Source organism: Chelonia mydas, chromosome 3 (genome assembly GCF_015237465.2).
Source record: "Chelonia mydas isolate rCheMyd1 chromosome 3, rCheMyd1.pri.v2, whole genome shotgun sequence".
Lineage (NCBI taxonomy): Eukaryota > Metazoa > Chordata > Testudines > Cheloniidae > Chelonia > Chelonia mydas.
In genome coordinates, this window is record NC_057851.1 from 16,709,723 (window position 1) to 16,728,688 (window position 18,966).

General features: G+C 42.0%; 1 protein-coding gene across 12 annotated transcripts in view; it reads left to right on the forward strand.

Annotated features, from left to right (window-relative positions):
* Positions 1-18,966, forward strand: part of ITSN2 (intersectin 2) — a 125,751-nt gene that overhangs the window by 86,621 nt on the left and 20,164 nt on the right. For 3 of the 12 annotated variants that reach the window (XM_043542189.1, XM_037893959.2, XM_043542188.1), the window contains one exon: positions 3,671-7,744. The exons of the other annotated variants lie outside the window; for them this stretch is intronic. In XM_043542189.1, coding sequence (XP_043398124.1) covers positions 3,671-3,672 — 2 coding nt within the window. In that variant the 3' untranslated portion in view covers positions 3,673-7,744. Of the gene's footprint in view, positions 1-3,670; positions 7,745-18,966 lie in introns of those variants that run through there. 12 annotated transcript variants of the gene reach the window in all.

Consider the following 18,966-nt stretch of genomic DNA (forward strand, 5'->3'; position numbering starts at 1 on the left):
TATGAACTGATCTTTACTTCCCATTCTCTGCAGTGTGTTTTTGTGTTGATATGTACTATTCAACAGTTCCTGTATTTCATTCCAATGGAGGCTGTCCTGCAGTGGTGGCATAGTGGGGTGTATGGGTTTAGGAGGGAGAGGTGTATTTAAAGTACTGGGATTCATGTAGATGAAGCATGAGAAGTAGGTGCAAGATCTTTATGCATGTTATTAATTCCAACAAAAGTAGTCCTGAAATTGGGTCATAATTAGACACATAAGCAGTTCTTACTTACTCATTGCCATGTCGCTAAGTTGGCTTCCTCCCAAATGTGGATCTTGAGTACCAGCATCCCCCACGGAAACAATTGCCAGTTGTGGACAAAATTTTCTTTTGCAAGTGTGTGAATGAGAGAGGGCCTACCAATAGCAGTCATCAACCATCAGCTATGTACACTTTCACTAGTGCTTGGTTATTCCAGTTGTCTCTGTCAAGAAGTCTCTGATTTAAGAAGCAATCCTGTTGATGTTTTGAAGTTCAGGAACTTAATCCTGTAAGTGAATGAAGTACATGTTCAGAAATTACAGCCAAAGTCTTTTGCTGCTCAAGTGATTTCATGTGTTTCAGCTGAGTTGGGTACCAGCCACTTGCTGGACCTTATATACCACACAACATAGCCAACTTTGTAGGAGGGGAAAATGCATGAAATTTTTCAGTGGAATATGTGAAGGAAGTGGAACTTCAATGGGATTTTTTGTAGGAAGCATGAAGGGGCAAATTTAACAAATATTAATGTTATACCATCATATTTACTATAAGCTCTCACTTTTGTGGACATAAGTGTAGTTGTACTACATCATCCATTATTAAGGTTGCGAGTTTGTCACGGAGTTCCGTAACTTTCCATGACTTCTTTTAGTGGCCAGTGTATTTGGCCTGGTGGCAGCTCAGGCAGCCCCTGTGCCAGTCGCACCAGCTGCTGCTCGGGCAGTCTCAGGCCACTGCGCCCCACTTCCCTAGCAGCAGCAGCAGGAGTTCGGGTGTGGAAGGGGGCAGGGAGTTGGAGCACGGGATGGGATGAGATGGGTTCTGGGCGGCGCTTACCTGGAGGGCTTCCCAGAAGCGATGAAATCCCCCTCGCTCAGCTCCTAGGCATAGGCGTGGCCAGACAGCACTGCCCATTGCCTCTGCCTGCAGGCACCACCCCCGCACTGCCATTGGCCGCAGTTCCCGACCAGTGGGAGCTGCGAAGCCAGCACTCTGGGTGGAGGCAGTGCACAGAGATGCCTGGCCATGCTTGCACCTGAGTGAGGGGGATCTTGCCACTTCCAGGGAGGTGCAGAGCCAGGTAGGGAGCCTGTTGGACTTGCCAACCCTCCCCCCCAATACCAGCAGAGGTACCACCCCCCCAAGCACCTGCGGCACCCCTGGGCTGCCCCCTCCCCACCCCACCCCCAAGATTTAGTCAGGGGTGTATAGTAGAAGTCATAGACAGATCATGGGCTGTGAATTTTTGTTTACCGCCTGTGACCTATTACTAAAAATACCTGTGACTAAAACGTAGCCTTATCCATAAATCCATATGCTCCATGACTAGGGAGTTTACTTTCAATCTCAGAATTCTTCCCCTATTTGATGGTGCAAAATGTCCAGGCAGGGCAATAGTCACAAGAACACTCCCTGCTTGGATAGCATAAGGAAATAGACCCGACATTGTGCTGATATCTGAAAAAGAACCAAGTGAAGTGGGAAGGGAAAGGGAAACAGGAAGTAAGGCTTGAGGAGACGTGAAACTTCTTCTAAATTCCTGGTTAGGATGTGCTCTTTATTTTTTTCTATGTTGAGTGGTTGTCTGCAAAGACCCAGATTTCAGTCCCTGGTGTCAAGAATCATATGTCTAAACTTAAGCATACACATTCCTGATGTGACTGCAAATCAAGTGTTTACACGTGGTCAGCTCAGCATCTAACTTGCTCTGTGTGCACCTACCAAATATGCCTGCGTACATCAGGTATTGCATGTGTAGCTTAAGTGCGCACACACACAAGGAGACATATGTGGAAACCTCATTTTGAAAATCCAGCTATTTTTTTTCACGTTAGTGTTATATTTCAATTATATAAAAATTGCATAGAGCTGTACAAAGAAGGGGAATTTTACATCAACCCGCTGATGCCTGTAGTGTGTGATTGGAAGAAGAACACTGAGGGAGAATTAAAAATTAAGAAAATCACAACATTATTTTAAAATATATATAATTTACCAACTGCATAATTGGTTTTCTTTAAAATAAGCTTCTTGTACTTATTTAAATTGGCTGCAGAAACTAGCATAAGTGTGCTGTAGAAATCAGTGGGAGAGTCTTCCCACAGAATTTGTTTGATGCATTGTGCCCAGGACCTGTTTGGAAATTAAAACATCAAAGAAGTGAACACAGCTTGAGAAGTCTAGTATATATGTTAAAGACAAATTTAGGAATTGAATTGCCCGCTTAAGTATTATAACCTGCATGTTTCCTTTCATTTTTCTCCTGGTGTCTGTTATAGTCAGTGGAAAGTGATGGTATTTGAAAGTGGGAAAACAAATCTGACACACACAAAGGACATTTTACAGCAGCAGGTGAAGATCCTAGTATATTATCTCCCTCATTTTCAGACTGTGGTCCATGGGCCACCATTACTAACCCGATCCATTCTTAGTGACCTGCAGAATTAAATGTTTAAGAGCCAAGTTGAGAGCAATTGTGGTGGTGGTAGAGGAGTTCCTTGTGTTGTGACGACATTTTAATAGCCCTCATCCTAATATTTGCACAAAGTTGACCTAGATTAGGTGAAGAGTGAATCTTCTTTCAGTAAAGAGAATTTTCAGTATGTAGTTAAAATATGTGTATATATAGATACGATTAAAGGAGTATTACAACCCTTTGTTTATGATAATATTTAATGGCATGCTTGTGTGTATTATTCTTACAATAAATAATTCATAATTTTCCCATGGAATCTTAACATATCAGCTGGGCGTGAGAGTAGTACATGGTTTATGCCCATGAAGTCCTTGGCTTCTAAAATGAGACTTCCAACAATTGTGCAGATTGAAACGGTACTTTCTGTGACATGAACATATATTCAGCAGGCAACCAAGTTTCATTTCACATGGGCCACTGACCAGAATCAGCAAGTTAATTTTATTTGTAACCATGTCTTAATCTGAGCAAGTATTTTCCAAAGCATGTAGAAAGTGGAGCAGTAATTTCTTGCTATTAATCTTGTAGGTGAAATCCTGGCTTCCTTGAAGTCAGTGGGAGTTTTGCCATTGACTTCATTGAAGCCTGGATTTCACCCATTGTGCTTTAGGTCCACATATCTTAATTAGTAATACACCTTTAAATCTTTCATGAGAAAGGGTTTTTGGGGTTTTTTGTGAATGAATTAGCTGCGGTGTATTGGTGAGCATCTGCGATGGTTGGTTGATGTTAAAATTATTTTTAGGCACAAATAATTGCTTGTGTATGCTTACAAAATATAGAATTGAAAGAATAGAAAGGTATGATGTTTTATTTTAGGAAAGTTGAATGTTAGTCATTCCTTTCTAACCTTTCAGTGTTGTTCTGTCTTCTTTTGTCCTTAGTACTCATGTTTCACTCTTCAGATTTGTGTTTGTGTTCATTTTATCCTTCATTTTTTTTTTTAGGACCCAATGTTGTCTTCCAGTGTGAAAGCACCTCAGAGACCCACTATCCAAGTTTGACTATAGCGTGGAGGCAGGGTGGACAACCCTGCTCAAATATCTGACACAATCCATTTGCTTCGTTTGAATGTTAGATCCACACGAGAATTAGTTTTTTGTGTTTTATAATCTACTGTTACAATTAATTTGTAAAACCAGAAAGGATAGTGGGTCTTTGTGTGGCTTTCACTGCTGTCCACTCTGGTTTCCTCTAGTGTTTTTTCCCTTTTCTTATTGATAATCATAGATCATTAGCATGCATATCAAGGTATCCCTTGCATGGTGGGATTTCAGACACACAAAGACCCACTATTTGCACAAGTTAGCTGAGCTGTTTTATATGGGCAGATGTCTTCCTGTAATGTTATAACCTGTGCATACTTTGCAGAATTGAAATGTTTGCTGATTACTGATCTGACAGACTTAGTTTAATCCTGTACACCGTGAGCTTTTTAAATTGGCAACATGTATGATTCATCCAAAAAATAAAACCTGGCCTACCTTCCTACGTTACAGAGTGCCACTGTGACTACAAGTATGCCATGTAGTTTAGGTTTTAGATCATAGAACTGTTTTGTCTGATTCAGTCCAGCCTTCCAAATGGCCTTTTTGTGAGGAGAGGAGTTTAGAGGTGGAATGGAGGATGCTTTCATTTCATTTTCTTCTCTCATCTCATCACAGTAGCACTATGGGGCATTTTCTCTCAAGGCAAAGGGAAACTAGGCTAATATAATTGTGGGATGGCCTGCAAGTTACTTTGGGTGGATGTGTCTTATCCCTTGGCCACCACCTTCCCTCAAACATTTTACCATTGTATCACACTTGTCGTCAGTTTTGGTGAACAGCATCATCTAATCTTACTACAATTGGTACCATGCTGCCTCTGTGCTGTCAGACTCACCAATCTGTCCTCATTTTCTTTTCTTTTTTTTTTTTAAATTAAGAGTTCTGGTACAGGACTGAATGGTTCTGAAGACTGATAATTGGCTAGAGAGCCTTTCATCTCTAGGACACCAGGTCATATCTGGCCCAGGTCAATAGTGAATGAAAGTCTTTGGCATCTGAAAGCTGTTCTTCTTCCTATTACAAAATGAATCGGTGGTCTCAGTCAAGTTCCTCCTATACAAGTGTCCACAATAATATACGCCACCATCAGAAAAGACACTAGTAGACACGCTTGTTAGTTGAAAGAGGAAGGCCAAGGATTTAAATGGGCTTGGAAACTGAACCATCCGCTCTCCTGGTTCAGAGGTAGCTTTTCCAGTTCAGGGTTTGAGGGGCAGAGTGTTATAGGTAAACTTGTACTGCCCATGCTGTCTCTGTTATGTGGATAAAATCAGGACTTCTGTCTCCAGGGCTATAAATCTTGCATCTTTTAGCAGCCCTAAATTACTTTAAAAGGGAAAAAAAGCTAGTAAATAGATTTCTTTTAGTTGCTTTTAAAATGAAGGGGTCTATTTGATGGCAGACCATTCATCTAATAAAACAGTTCTGTGATCCATACAACACAAAGAGAATTTCTAGTAGATGCAGTATTAAATTCAGTTTGCTTCCTGAATTTGGGATTGAAATTACAGACGTGAATTATGCAATCTGAAATTGTTTACAAACTACTGTAAGTTTACAATATGTATGAATGTTGTGAGGTACTATCCGGAAAAAGTGTTAATACAATTGCAGAGATTTAAAAGCCTTCTTCCAAAAGTTCTATAAAAGGAGTGAAATATTATGTATTTAATATACTTTATCAAGTAATGTATATGTGTCCCTTAGGTCAGAGATATATATTTTGTGCAATACAAATTACAGTAAGGTGCCTACATCAAACTATAAATGGATTTTTATTCCAGTTGTATTTTATCTCAATTAATATTCTGTTCTTGAATAAATTAACTTTAATTAGAGGCAAAGAATCTGCTAATTAATTGCTCAAATAGCAATGTTCTAGCTGACTTAATGTCTTTTTCATGTTGAAATTAGATTTTTAGCTAAGGCTGTTTCTATTAAAATGTGCTAATTGCCCTGTATTGCCTTCTCTTAATTTTCTGATTTTGCAGATCTGTTTAATACAGGCAGAAATGTGCTGCTATGGTACAACAGTCATATCAAATTGTCACTTATTGTAGGCCAATATCTGGGTGTCTTTGGGACCCATTCGCTTTTAAAAATTCAAAATTCAAGGCACTATTAACCCAGAGAGTTTGGGCCAGATATAACTCTCTAATAGCCAATAAAATTGTTGCCTTGATTGCCAAGTTACTACAAGACCGCAGTAAATAAATAAATAAAGTCATGCCCTGTCTAGTATGTGCTGGGAAATAATATTATGGTATTTTTCAGCAATAAATAATGCTTTACCCACGTATACACAGCTGCAGTTGAATATTAGGGATAGCATTCTATATCTGTATGATTTGACCCATGTAAACCCATAGCTGGAAATAAGCATTCACAATTAAAACACAAACAGCTGCATTCAGTTTGAATTTACAGGTGCTAGAACTGAGTTCAGAGGCATGCTGGCATGGGCTTTCTCTGTTGTAATTAAATGTTGTAGTGTTATCTGAGAGCCAGGGTGGGTGAGGTAATATCTTTTGTTGGACCAACTTCTGTTGGTGAGAGAAACAATCTTTTCAGCCAGAAAGAGCTCAAAAGCTTATCTCTCTCACAAACAGAAAGAAGTTGGTCCAATAAAATATTACCTCTTCCACCTTGTCTCTCTAATATCCTGGGACTGACACGGCTAAAACTGCACTGCGTAGAGCAGTGTTATTTGAGCATCATCTATGAGCTCTGCACTGTAAAAAATGGAAAAGGCCACAGTCCCTCCCTCACAGTGTTTATCTTCTACATCAGGCAGATTTTTCAGGTTAGACATGATGCACCAGATAACTATGTGGTCTGGTCACATAATGGTACAGAAGGATTTTTTTAATACACATTTTAGATTACGGATAAGAAGAGGCTGTGCAGAATACTTATTTTAAGGCAAGATTTTAAAGAACCCTGCTGTATCAATACAGGTATATAGATGGGAGCAGCTTAGTCTAAACAGATTTTAGCTTTAAAAGTGAAATTCCTTGCTCATGTGGGTTTAATTTCGATGCTTACAACTATGTTAGCATCTCGGTGACTACATTGACCCAGTCTCTCAGGCACATCCTTGGAGAGACATGTAGGTTCAGCCACCATTCCAGCCATTTAAGAAAATTAGTTGTAAAGGGTCCAGTCCCTCCTGTCACACAGGAGGATGGCATGATGTGGAGCCCTACAAGGGTGGTATGGGAATTGGGGAGATTCCTCTAGTGAATTAGAAGGGGCAGGAACAGAAATATTATTGTACCTGCACAGTAGCTGATATTTCAAATTCTGTAAGAGTCTAGTTTGCAAATGTTACTTTCAAAGCTAAGTTCCTTATCTTGCAGTCAGATCTAGACAGGTCAATCCCCTGCACTCTCACAGCCCAGGATAGATCCAGTTGCAGGCACAGATGTATGAATAGTTAATGCTTGTGAAGCACTTTGAAGGCATACGTAGCACTATATAAATGCTAAGTATCAATAGTTTTTTATTACCTGTAGGAGCATAAAAAGGTAGAAGTTCCATTTGTAAAAAGTTCTGCATTCTAATAATAATTGAAATTACCCCTATCAATGGGTGAATAATTACCCTGAGCCCAAGGCTTTGTTCACCAAAGTGGATCTCAGAGTGACTTTTTCAGTGAGGTTATAAACTCTTGTAAATAGGCGTCTGTTATAGGAATGCTGACAGAGCCTTGCCCATGGTGGTGCTGACTGCTGCTATCGCATAATGACACTTTAATGTAATGGAACTATTAAACTGTTACATAATGGTGTGTGTTGCCTTGAAATATCTTTTGTTGTTCTTTTCAAGCTGTAGTATTAATGGTTGGGGATACACGTTAAGATCATGCAAATGCAGGATATGCTTGGCATGAGAAAATTGTTCATCTTTGTTTTTAAAAAACCTGTAAGATAACTATGCAAATGTATTTTATTAAAGGGACACATAAAAGATGTAGATTGTGTGTGTTGTTTTTTGTTTAAATAGCCTAGTAAAAAAATTCTTTTAATTAGCTGACATGGCTTAGCAATTTTTTTTGTCATGTGGAAAACTAAATCCTATCCTACTTCTGTTTAAAGTGCAGGGGAGTATATTGAAAGTTTTGATCAGAGAGGGTTGGATTTAAAATTGCCACATAGTTTTCTGCTAAGGGCCTGATTCCCTCTCCCCCTCCACCCACATTTATTCATGTGAGTAAACTTTACTTGTTACAAGTAGTCAAGAGACTTCACATTACTCAAATGATTAGATCATGTGGCAATGGATGATTAAGCTTATTTGAAATTTACATAGTACAGGCTAGCACGGATTGAAAAATGAAAAAATAAAATTTCTGATGCAGTGGCTCTGGCTCATATGCTACATTAACATCAAGCTCATACTTAACTTTTAAAATTACAATTGTAATGGTATACTATCTCCGCAAATCAAAAAGCTTAAGATGAAGGAAAGTCAAGTAACTGTTCATACTATCCTGCAGTCCTCCTTTGCCAGGGTGGACCTGGAAATAAGGAATCAGTAAATGCATATTTATAAAAGGCTGGATTCTGCTCCTTTTACTCACATTTAGCATCTTAATCTTTGAGTAACTCTCATTGTGGGGGCGAACCAGTTATCCACATTGGTTTGCTCTATGCAAACAGGCCTTCAGGAAAGCACTTACGCACATGCTTGAGTCTTGTTGCCTTTTTCCAAGATGGAAGTGGCCCATGCTCTTGTTTTTAATATTTTCTTTACCAGACTGTATTCAGAGTTCCACTCACTCTTCATCCAATTTGGGGAGATGAACAAATCATTTAATCCTACCCAAACATCTCTGAAATTGCTTCAAAAATGGCTTGTGAATCTAATTACTTGCCCAGAATTTTGATAATGTTGTTTAAGCAAAACAGATATGCATCAGGAGCACAACAAATTTTTGACCATCTAGCATTAAGTAAATAACATTAATATACAATCATATTTAAAACTCAGAGGTGAAATATATGGAGATGGATCAAAAGTTAGAGATGGGCAAGACTTATATGATCCAGTCCATCTCCATTCAAGTGCAGGATTATTCTCTACAAAGTGCTGTTCTTCCCTTTGAAATTGTTGCTGCCAACTTCAAAAATTCAGTTATTTGAAATATACTTTTATTCCTTCAATTGTCAGATCTATGGCAGAATAGATGACTTTTTGACTGGGAAACTTACCGTGTAGTCTTAAAGACAGGATTAGTTGTGGTGTTAGCAGAGGACCGTATTTCTTGTAGAAGTGCATTTGAGGAAGGGAGATAGTTGGAGGACGGGGAATCATTTTAAAACCTATTTATAAACTTTCAAATTTGTTTTACTCTGGTGTCCTTGTCTTTGTTTAATCTGTTATGGGATGCACTAGCTATGCGATATCTGCCCAACAGTCTGATCATTGTAAAACAAACTTCATTAGAAAATTCCAGTATAATAAGATTTTGATCTCTCTTGACTCAAGATTCACTGATTTGTGAGGTGGATATTTACTGAGGCAAAGTATGAACAGTGACAAATCTTAATGTTCATATTAACAGAAATCAGTGTCTACTTATTCGCAAAAAGAAAAGGAGTACTTGTGGCACCTTAGAGACTAACCAATTTATTTGAGCATAAGCTTTCGTGAGCTACAGCTCACTTCATCCGATGAAGTGAGCTGTAGCTCACGAAAGCTTATGCTCAAATAAATTGGTTAGTCTCTAAGGTGCCACAAGTACTCCTTTTCTTTTTGCGAATACAGACTAACATGGCTGTTACTCTGAAACCTATCTACTTATTGTTTCCTTCATAAGTTGATCTATTATGGCTACGAATTTTAAAAGGATGAATTAACTTTCCAAAGGGGAGATGAAGTTACAGCCCAGAATAAAGCTATTGCTCACCTCTCAACCAATCAAGATTGTCATCTTTTGTATCTGTCAGTCTAGCAATTAGTGTCTGCTGTCTGATTAGCTCATCAGAGGTGAATTATTGTCACTGAGTCTTAATGCAGCTAACTGACCCAGACCTTAGAATTTGAGGTAAATATTGAAAATCTAACTAGTTATGTGATTTTTAATTCATGTGTTGGAACTTTTATCTTGTATGCAACAATTTGTCACTTCCTGCTCCATTTAGCACTCTCAAGCAAAGCTTATAAAGATTCTTCTGCCATGTCTATTATTAATTAAGTTTATTAGAGTAGGGCATAAGGACCAATCAAGAACAGAGCCACATTGTACTAAGCACTCTATAAACACAATAGTAGACACCCCCTGACCAGAAGACCATGTAGTCTAAATGCAGGTTAAATTCAATATCCAATTACATTAACTCCCTTTCTAAATGTGTTTTACATCTGAAAGTATCCAGTTTCTTTCAAATTATGTCTACATTTTATTCACTGTTAACTTTTTTTTTTATCCTTCCAAAGTTGATCTCATCATAACTAAGTAACACTTCCATTGGCCATTGAGTTTCATAGCAAGTACGTGGACTTTACTACCAATTGTAGTTACAAGCAAACAGCAGCATGAGCTAAGACAATACAATCATTGGCTTCTCTTTTTGAGGGGATATAACAGAAAATTACATTGCTCAAAGATCAGCTACTTAGGGCATGTATATACCACAAGCTTTTGCCAGTGCAAATTACGTTGCCATAAAGCCGCCGCAGTTAGTATCATAGACGACTGGTGCCTCCCCATACGGGGGGGTGGGGGGAGCACCAGCTAAAGGGGAGGACATATGACCTCCCCACGTGTCTTTGCCCCGTCCCCTGCCTGGGGCCCCCGCACTCTCCCCACCCTCTTCCCCCACCCCATGTTACCTGTGAGGGGGAGGGACTCCGCCCTCCCACTGCACCGGCTCCCCCCCAGTACATTCAGCTGCTCTCCCTGGCAGCCAGGCCCAAGCGGGGAGTGGGACAGAGCTGCTCCTGGTCACTGCTCTGTGCAGTGTAGCCAGCTGCCTGGGAGAGAGCCTGTGTGGGGAGGGGCAGCAGCGGCAGTCTGCTGCCTCCCAGGGCTTGGCTTCTGGGGACAGGGACTGAACATGCCGGGAGGGCGGAGGGGCTCTGGCTTTTGCTCGGCCACTGTCCCTGGAAGCCAAACCTGGGCGGGGCGCAGCCCGCCACTGCTGCAGCCAGGCGCTCTCCCAGGCTGCTGCTGTGCTGCACTGTGCAGTGTCCCAGCGCAGCCAGAAGAGGCTTTGGCCCCGCCCCTTCTACTCTGGCCCTGGCCCCGGCCCCACCCTTTCCGCTGCCCGCCCACCCACTGACACGTCGCCTCTGGTTAGTATATTGCTTGTGTGAGCATACTTGGCTCCTTTTGTCAGTGCTGCGCAACTCAACAGGAGCTCTTGTTTTGATGTGCAGTGCATCCTGGGTAGATATCCAAGAGTGCAACTCGCCACTGTCCAGTACGCTGTCTTACGGGAAGTTTTGGCAATGCACGGTGGGGCAGCAACAAGTTGTGTTGGTGTGACTGGAACTGTGGGGTCAGGTTCCCATCATGCAACTTTCTCCACTCCATAATGCTCTCTGTATCTCATAATTTTCACTCCTATTTTGAACCTCCCATGAACCAGCATGGAACTTGTCACTGTCTGCCAGCTCTGACAGAAGCATGGAACCTGCACAGCTCTGCAGTATTATCATGAGCACTGCAAGCACAGGACACACGATCCTCTGGAATTTGCAGAGCTGCAAGAAGAGCCATGGAGAATATGACAATTTACTGGAGAGTGGACTGCTGTGGGACATAACAGGAAGCAATTCAAAATTGCTGGTGGCATTCATGGAGCAGTGGCAAATGGTGGAGCACGGCTTCTGGGCTCCAGAAATGAGCCCTGTCTGGTGGGATCGCAGTGTGATGCAGGCTTGGGATGACGAGCAGTGGTTGTAGAACTTTCAGATGGGCAAGGACCACATTCCTGAATCTGTGTGCTGAGCTCACCCCAACCCGTTAGCGCAGGAACACCAAAAAGAGAGCTGCACTGACCGTGGGGAAGCAAGTGGCGATTGCACTGTGAAAACTTGCAGCCCTCGATTGCTACAACTCAGTGGGAAATCATTTTGGAATTGGAAAATCCACTGTGGATGCTGTTGTCATGCAAGTGTGAAGGGTCAGTAATCGTCTCCTACACAGGACTATGTCTCTCAGCCATGTTCGGGACAGGATGGATTTTCAGCCCTGGAGTTCCTGAAGTCCTGTGAAGTGGTAGACAGCAAGCATATCCTTATTTTTCCAGCAGGCCACCTTGCCGCAGAGTACATCAATAGAAAGGGCTATTTTTTTATGGTTATGCAAGCACTGGTGGATCACCGGAGATGCTTCACCACCATCAGTGTTGGCTGGTCAGGGAAGATGCATGAAGCTCACAACTTTAAGAACACAGGATTTTTTCAGAAAGGTACAGGCAGGGGCCTTTGTTCCAAACCAGTGGATTACCATTTGTGATATTGAAATGCCTATAGTGATCTTGGGGGATCCAGCCTACCCTTTCTCTCCTGGTTCATGAAGCTCAGCAGCACCAAGGAAAGATTCCTCTATAGGCTCAGCAGCTCAGAATGATAGCTGAATGTGCTTTTGGTAGTTTGAAGGGACGCTGGCGTTGTTTACTCACAAGATTGGATCTCAGTGATAAAAATATCCCAATGGTTATAGCTGCGTGCTGTGTCCTGCATAATATCTGTGAAGCAAAGGTGGAAAAGTTGCCGCTGGGGTGAAGGGCAGAGGTGGAGCGTCTGTCTGATGAGTTTGAACAGCTATCAGAAAGGCTATCAGAAGAGCTCAATGTGGAGCTATATGACTCAGGGAGGTTTTGAAAGAGTACTTTAACAGCAAGCCACAGTAATGTATTCTAGTATCAGGGGGTTGCCTTGTTAGTCTGTATCCACAAAAACAACAAGAAGTCCGGTGGCACTATTGGTGTTAAATTAATACCATTAATTTGGGCTTGAATAGGGACTGGGAGTGGCTCGCTCATTACAAAAGCAGATTTGCCTCTCCTGAAATGGACACCACCTCATCTATCATCCACCCCGATCGAATTGGCCCTGTGAACATTGGTTCTCCACTTGTCTCTTCTCTTCATTTGTCATTATATAATGCCTGCGTCTGTAATATTTCACTCCATGTATCTGAAGAAGTGGTTTTTTACCCACAAAAGCTTATGCCCAAATAAATTTGTTAGTCTTTAAGGTGCCACTGGACTCCTTGTTGTTTTAATATATTATAGTGTACTGTGCTCTACCTGTCTCTGCAGTTTGGGGCCCCAGTAGGAATTGTGTGGTGCTTGGTGTACATCTAAGAATATAACATTGGTAGTGCACCTATTAATTTTATGATGCTTGCTGTTCATCTATGGTTATTACATGGTAGTTGTCACTGATTGTATGAGTTGTGTCACAGTGTACAATAACAACTAAGTGGGTGCTTTCACTACTGTCAGGCATTCTGCATCATTTGTTGGGAACTAATAAAGATGAATTATTTCCCAACAGTAGAGTTTTATTCAGTAACAAAAACACTTCCAAAAATATTCTGTCCAAGTTAAGAGCAAATACATTAAAACCTTAATAAATTTATGGAACAGAGCTTAAAGAAGGAGAAGGAACATTCATGTCCATTTTAGCTACACATAAATCAACTGTGGTTCTTACAGGTAAGTGTATCTGAAGTTGTGGTTGTCCTTAATATTGCCTGGTGTGGAGTGGTAGGGAAAGGGATGTGGCCCCTGATGCCACATGGAACATTGGGGCGTCGGGGATGGGGGAAGAGGGTGGTGTAAGGAGTTCTCCATTGACTGCAAAGGGAGGCAAGTCCATGATTGTTGAACCTGTAGTTCCACAACAGTTTGCAGCCTGTTCGCTGCTGGAGATGCCCCATTATGTCCTGGTGAATCTTCCTGTTTCCCACTCTTTCCTTCTCCATACAGTCTGCAGTATTCATCCTCCAGGTCTCCATTCGCCATCTGATGCAACACTTTCTCCTCCTTATCTTAGAGACTAACAGATTTATTTGGGCATAAGATATTGTGGGCTAAAACCCACTTCATCGATGGTTTTAGCCCACGAAAGCTTATGCCCAAATAAATGCGTTAGTCTCTAAGGTGCCACAAGTACTCCTTGTTTTTTTTGCTGATACAGACTAGCACGGCTACCACTCTGAAACCTCCTTCTTATCTGTTTCATGCATTCCGTGGGTGTGGAGGGGGAATCCCTCAAGACTGCAACAGCAGCAACTACAGATAAAACACACAGAGGTACCATTGTCACTATAGTCACAAAGTTAAGATTCAGAATCCCTTCCTCCCCTAAAGTTTTAAACAAGAAATGCTTATTTACACTTCTGCTTTGGAGTGCTTGTGCACAATACCACTCACAGCACCAGCCATCGTGAAAATGTTTTCTCCAGGGGCTAGGGAAATGAGGAGGGAATTGTTCAGTTGTGCAAAACTCTGAGTATAAGGCAATGTTACTGACTGCTGACATCATTTTCCACAAGCCGTGGTGATTTTAGCTGATATCTCGCTCCTGGGGGTAACAAAGGCACAGAGAGCATACTTGCTGCTGGCGTCCCGAACCCACCTGGACCCGTATGCTGCTAGTCTGTTTATTGCAATGGTGCCTGCCGAAGTTATCACTGACTGGTGTGGGAAAGTGGAGGAAGAAATAAGGCTGCCACCCCCAGAAACCTTTGGAGAGAACTGCAGTGTACCTCTGCGAAAGTTTCATTGAGATCTCTCAGGAGGATTCAAGGATCCCTGTGTACATAAACCGCTCTGCATCCCCACTGCCCAACTCTACAGGGTAATGAAAAGCAGATAACAGCTCTACCTCTCTTTGTTGTACCGCTACCTCTTCTCGTATGAATGAATTAATGAAAAGTTGATGGCATCCCCAACTTGGTAGGACACAGCTATCACTGAAATGGGAAATACAATTACACACTTACCTGAGGTTCCTGCCCCTGCATCGGGCTTGACCATGTTTGACTGCTAGGACTGATGACTTGCGGATGATACTAAACTAGGAGGAGTGGTAGATACGCTGGAGGGCAGGGATAGGATACAGAGGGACCTAGACAAATTGGAGGATTGGGCCAAAAGAAATCTGATGAGGTTCAATAAGGATAAGTGCAGGGTCCTGCACTTAGGACGGAAGAACCCAATGCACCGCTACAGACTAGGGACCGAATGGCTAGGCAGCAGTTCTGCGGAAAAGGACCTAGGGGTGACAGTGGATGAGAAGCTGGATATGAGTCAGCAGTGTGCCCTTGTTGCCAAGAAGGCCAATGGCATTTTGGGATGTATAAATAGGGGCATAGCGAGCAGATCGAGGGACGTGATCGTCCCCCTCTATTCGACATTGGTGAGGAGTACTGTGTCCAGTTTTGGGCCCCACACTACAAGAAGGATGTGGATAAATTGGAGAGCGTCCAGCGAAGGGCAACAAAAATGATTAGGGGTCTGGAACACATGACTTATGAGGAGAGGCTGAGGGAACTGGGATTGTTTAGTCTGCAGAAGAGAAGAATGAGGGGGGATTTGATAGCTGCTTTCAACTACCTGAGAGGTGGTTCCAGAGAGGATGGTTCTAGACTATTCTCAGTGGTAGAAGAGGACAGGACAAGGAGTAATGGTCTCAAGTTGCAGTGGGGGAGGTTTAGGTTGGATATTAGGAAAAACTTTTTCACTAGGAGGGTGGTGAAACACTGGAATGCGTTACCTAGGGAGGTGGTAGAATCTCCTTCCTTGGAAGTTTTTAAGGTCATGCTTGACAAAGCCCTGGCTGGGATGATTTGATTGGGGATTGGTCCTGCTTTGAGCAGGGGGTTGGACTAGATGACCTCCTGAGGTCCCTTCCAACCCTGATATTCTATGATTCTATGACTGAGTGGACTGCAGTGTAGTCTCCAGCGGGTCCTGGCTCGTGACAAAGCTGGACCCTCCAGACACATGTCCCCCATCCTCTTCATGCCAGGGGGCCTGTGACTTGGGCTCCTTGGAGGTATCCATGGTGGGGTCTCCACCAAGTATGGCATGCAGCTCTTCGTAAAAGATCAACTGTTGGCTTCCCTGGCTTTCTGATATGCCTGCCGCAGTTCCTTTGGTTTCACTCAGCACTGCTGCTGATCCCTGTTGTACCCCTTCTTCTGCATCCCCCATACAATCTGCTAGTAGATGGCTACATTTCTATGGCTGGTCTGTAGCTGTGCTTGCACAGCCTCTTCTCCCCACAAGCCCCGGAGATCCAATATCTCCTGTCTACTCCAGGCAGGAGCACATCTGGAGCGTGTAATCGGCAGTGTCAGCTGGGCAGTCGCACATGACCGTGGAGAACTGCTAGGTGTTCTCACCAAGATGGACAGTCAGGAAAAGGCGTTTCAAAAATTTGCAGGGTTTTTTAAGGGAGAGAGACTTCTGGTTTCCACAAGCCCTGGACAGTAGAGTTCACAATTGTGATCAGAGCAGTCAGTGTTGGGCATTGTGGGACGGCTGCTGGAGGACTGTTAGGGTCAACATAGGTAACACAATGTCTACATTCACACTGTGTTGACCGCAGTACATTGACCATGGCTCAGTGCTGCTCGGGGAGGTGGTGTTATTATGTCATCGTAATGGAGAGCTCATATCGGTGGGAGACCAATTTAAGAGTAGACACATGCACAGCGAGTTTGTCAAAAGACAGCTTATGTTGACCTAACTTTGTAGTGTAGACCAGGCCTTAGTAAGTCCTGACAAATGACAAAAAAGCACTACCAGTGTGAACACCCTTTGACTGCTCTAAGATCTTTATCTCGTATCCCATCAGAGCTGGAACTGAATTTCACGTCACAAACCACAGGAAAGAGCTGAAATCTCAGATTGATAGACTTCAATCACTTAAAGCCCTGGTAGTTTATGAAACATCAGATCTTTTAAAACGCACTTTGATCTGTTGAATAGCTTGATTCCTCCTCCTCTTTAATTCTGGCTTGATTGTAACCTTGACAAACAGCTCAAGCCAAACCAAATCTGGTACACTTTTATGCATGTGCTTAACTTTACTACCATGAGTAGGTCCCATTGATTTCATAGCAAATTGGAAAAGTAAAATTAAGCATGTGCTTGTTTGCAAAATCAAAGCCTAATAGAGTATTGCCAACCAGAAGCTTTCAAAAATCGTAAGTCAGGCCCCCCCAAAATCATAAAGTTGTCTTAAAAAGTGAGAGTTATTTAGGAAAAAAATATTTTTGGATTCTTATTACTTGCCTTCAAGTTGTTAAGTCTTTAGGGTTCTTGTTTTGTAGATTTTTTTCTGCAACCTTTTGTTTTTTAGGGTCCCCCGTCCCCCCCCGCTCTCCTACTGGTAATAGCTCACCTTACCTGATCATTCTCGGTACAGTGTGTATGGTAACACCCATTGTTTCATGTTCTCTGTGTATATAAATCTCCCCACTGTATTTTCCACTGAGTGCATCCGATGAAGTGAGCTGTAGCTCACGAAAGCTTATGCTCTTAATAAATTTGTTAGTCTCTAAGGTGCCACAAGTACTCCTTTTCTTTTTATGGATACAGACTAACACGGCTGCTCCTCTGAAACCTCTCTTGCTTCTAATATTCTTGGTCTCGTATCACAGAATCATAGAATATCAGGGTTGGAAGAGACCTCAGGAGGTCATCTAGTCCAACCCCCTGCTCAAAGCAGGACCAATCCCCAACTAAATCATCCCAGCCAGGGCTTTGTCAAGCCTCGTAGACATTAGTGGCTTCTGGCTTATTCCAAATGGTATTCGTTTTCTCTCTCTCGCTGATTCCCGACCTCTGCTGAACTTAGTTATAAACACTGTGCGTGGAGAAGTTTTTTGTGAATATCTGGATGTTTGTCATAAGTTATCTGGACTATTTGTCTTTTCAAACCTGCTTTGTCCATCTAAACAACCTGTGGATTTTCCAGTCTAATTGGAAAGCTGTTTGCTTTATTTTTTTCTTGTAGTTTTTGATGCAAATATTAGACCTCAATCTATTTGATTTGATTGTTTTCAAAAGCCACCGTCAGTATGGCATATATTAAATTTGTAAAGAGAAGGAAAATTAAAGGTCAGGGTTAGTTTGATGGACTTTTGTTCGTACAGAATGTTTTGGCTAATAATTTGAGTTAAATGTTCATGTTTCTGTTTATACATCTCCCACATTCAGACATTCATAGTGTAAAAACAAATACCCCTCCTCTTTGCTTTCAGTTTAAAAATTAGCTATAAACATCCAAGGCGTGTGTCTGCAGCGCCATGCAGTCGAACTTTGCAAAAGTGTACCGGTAACTCAGAGGCCTCAGTGTAGATTGATTATTTCTGTAAACTAATTCAGCAAACCACTTATGGCACAGAAGGGAGATGAAAAATATACACCCTCATCTAGAATACCGTATTCAGTTCTGGTCACACTATCTCAGGGTTTGTCTACATGGCAAGTTAGTGCATGGCAAGCCAGGATATCTGCAGACCACTAGCTTGCAGTGCGCTCACTGGTCGTCCGGACTCTTCTAGTGTGCAATAAAAATTCCATAGTGCACTCTGACATGTTCCCACGTGGACAAGCCCTCAGAAAGAACATTGCAGAGTTAGCTAGGGTTCAAAGAAGGACAACAAGAATGATTAGGCACATGGAAACCTATCTTCATAGAGATTGAAAAGATTGGGATAGTTTACTTTGGAAAGGAGACAACTAAGCAGAGCTATGATAAAAGTATATAAGATAATGAATGGTAGAGAGACAGGAGATCGGAAGCTGTCTCACAATATAAGAACAAGGGGACGTTCAGTGTGGCCGATTCAAAACTAATAAGGAAAGCTTTTTCACTCAAGTCTTAATTAGATTGTGAAACTCATTGCCACAGGAAGTTGTTGAGGGAAAGAATTTAGTAAGGCTCAGAGAGGGATTGGATGCTTTTATGGATAAGAAGATTATCCAGAGAATTATCATAGTTAATGCTAAAAAAGAGTTTTGGTGGGGATAAAAATCTCATGCTTCAGGGTTTAAACCAGTCTATAATTAGGATGAGACTTTCTTGGGGACACAGATTATTCCACATATGCCTGCTGTGGAGTTCTTGCTGCTTTTCTGAAGCACCTGATGCTTGCCAGAGACAAGATAGATCCACAGTTCTGATTCAGTGTAGCTGTTCCTGTGTAGGCATGTGTT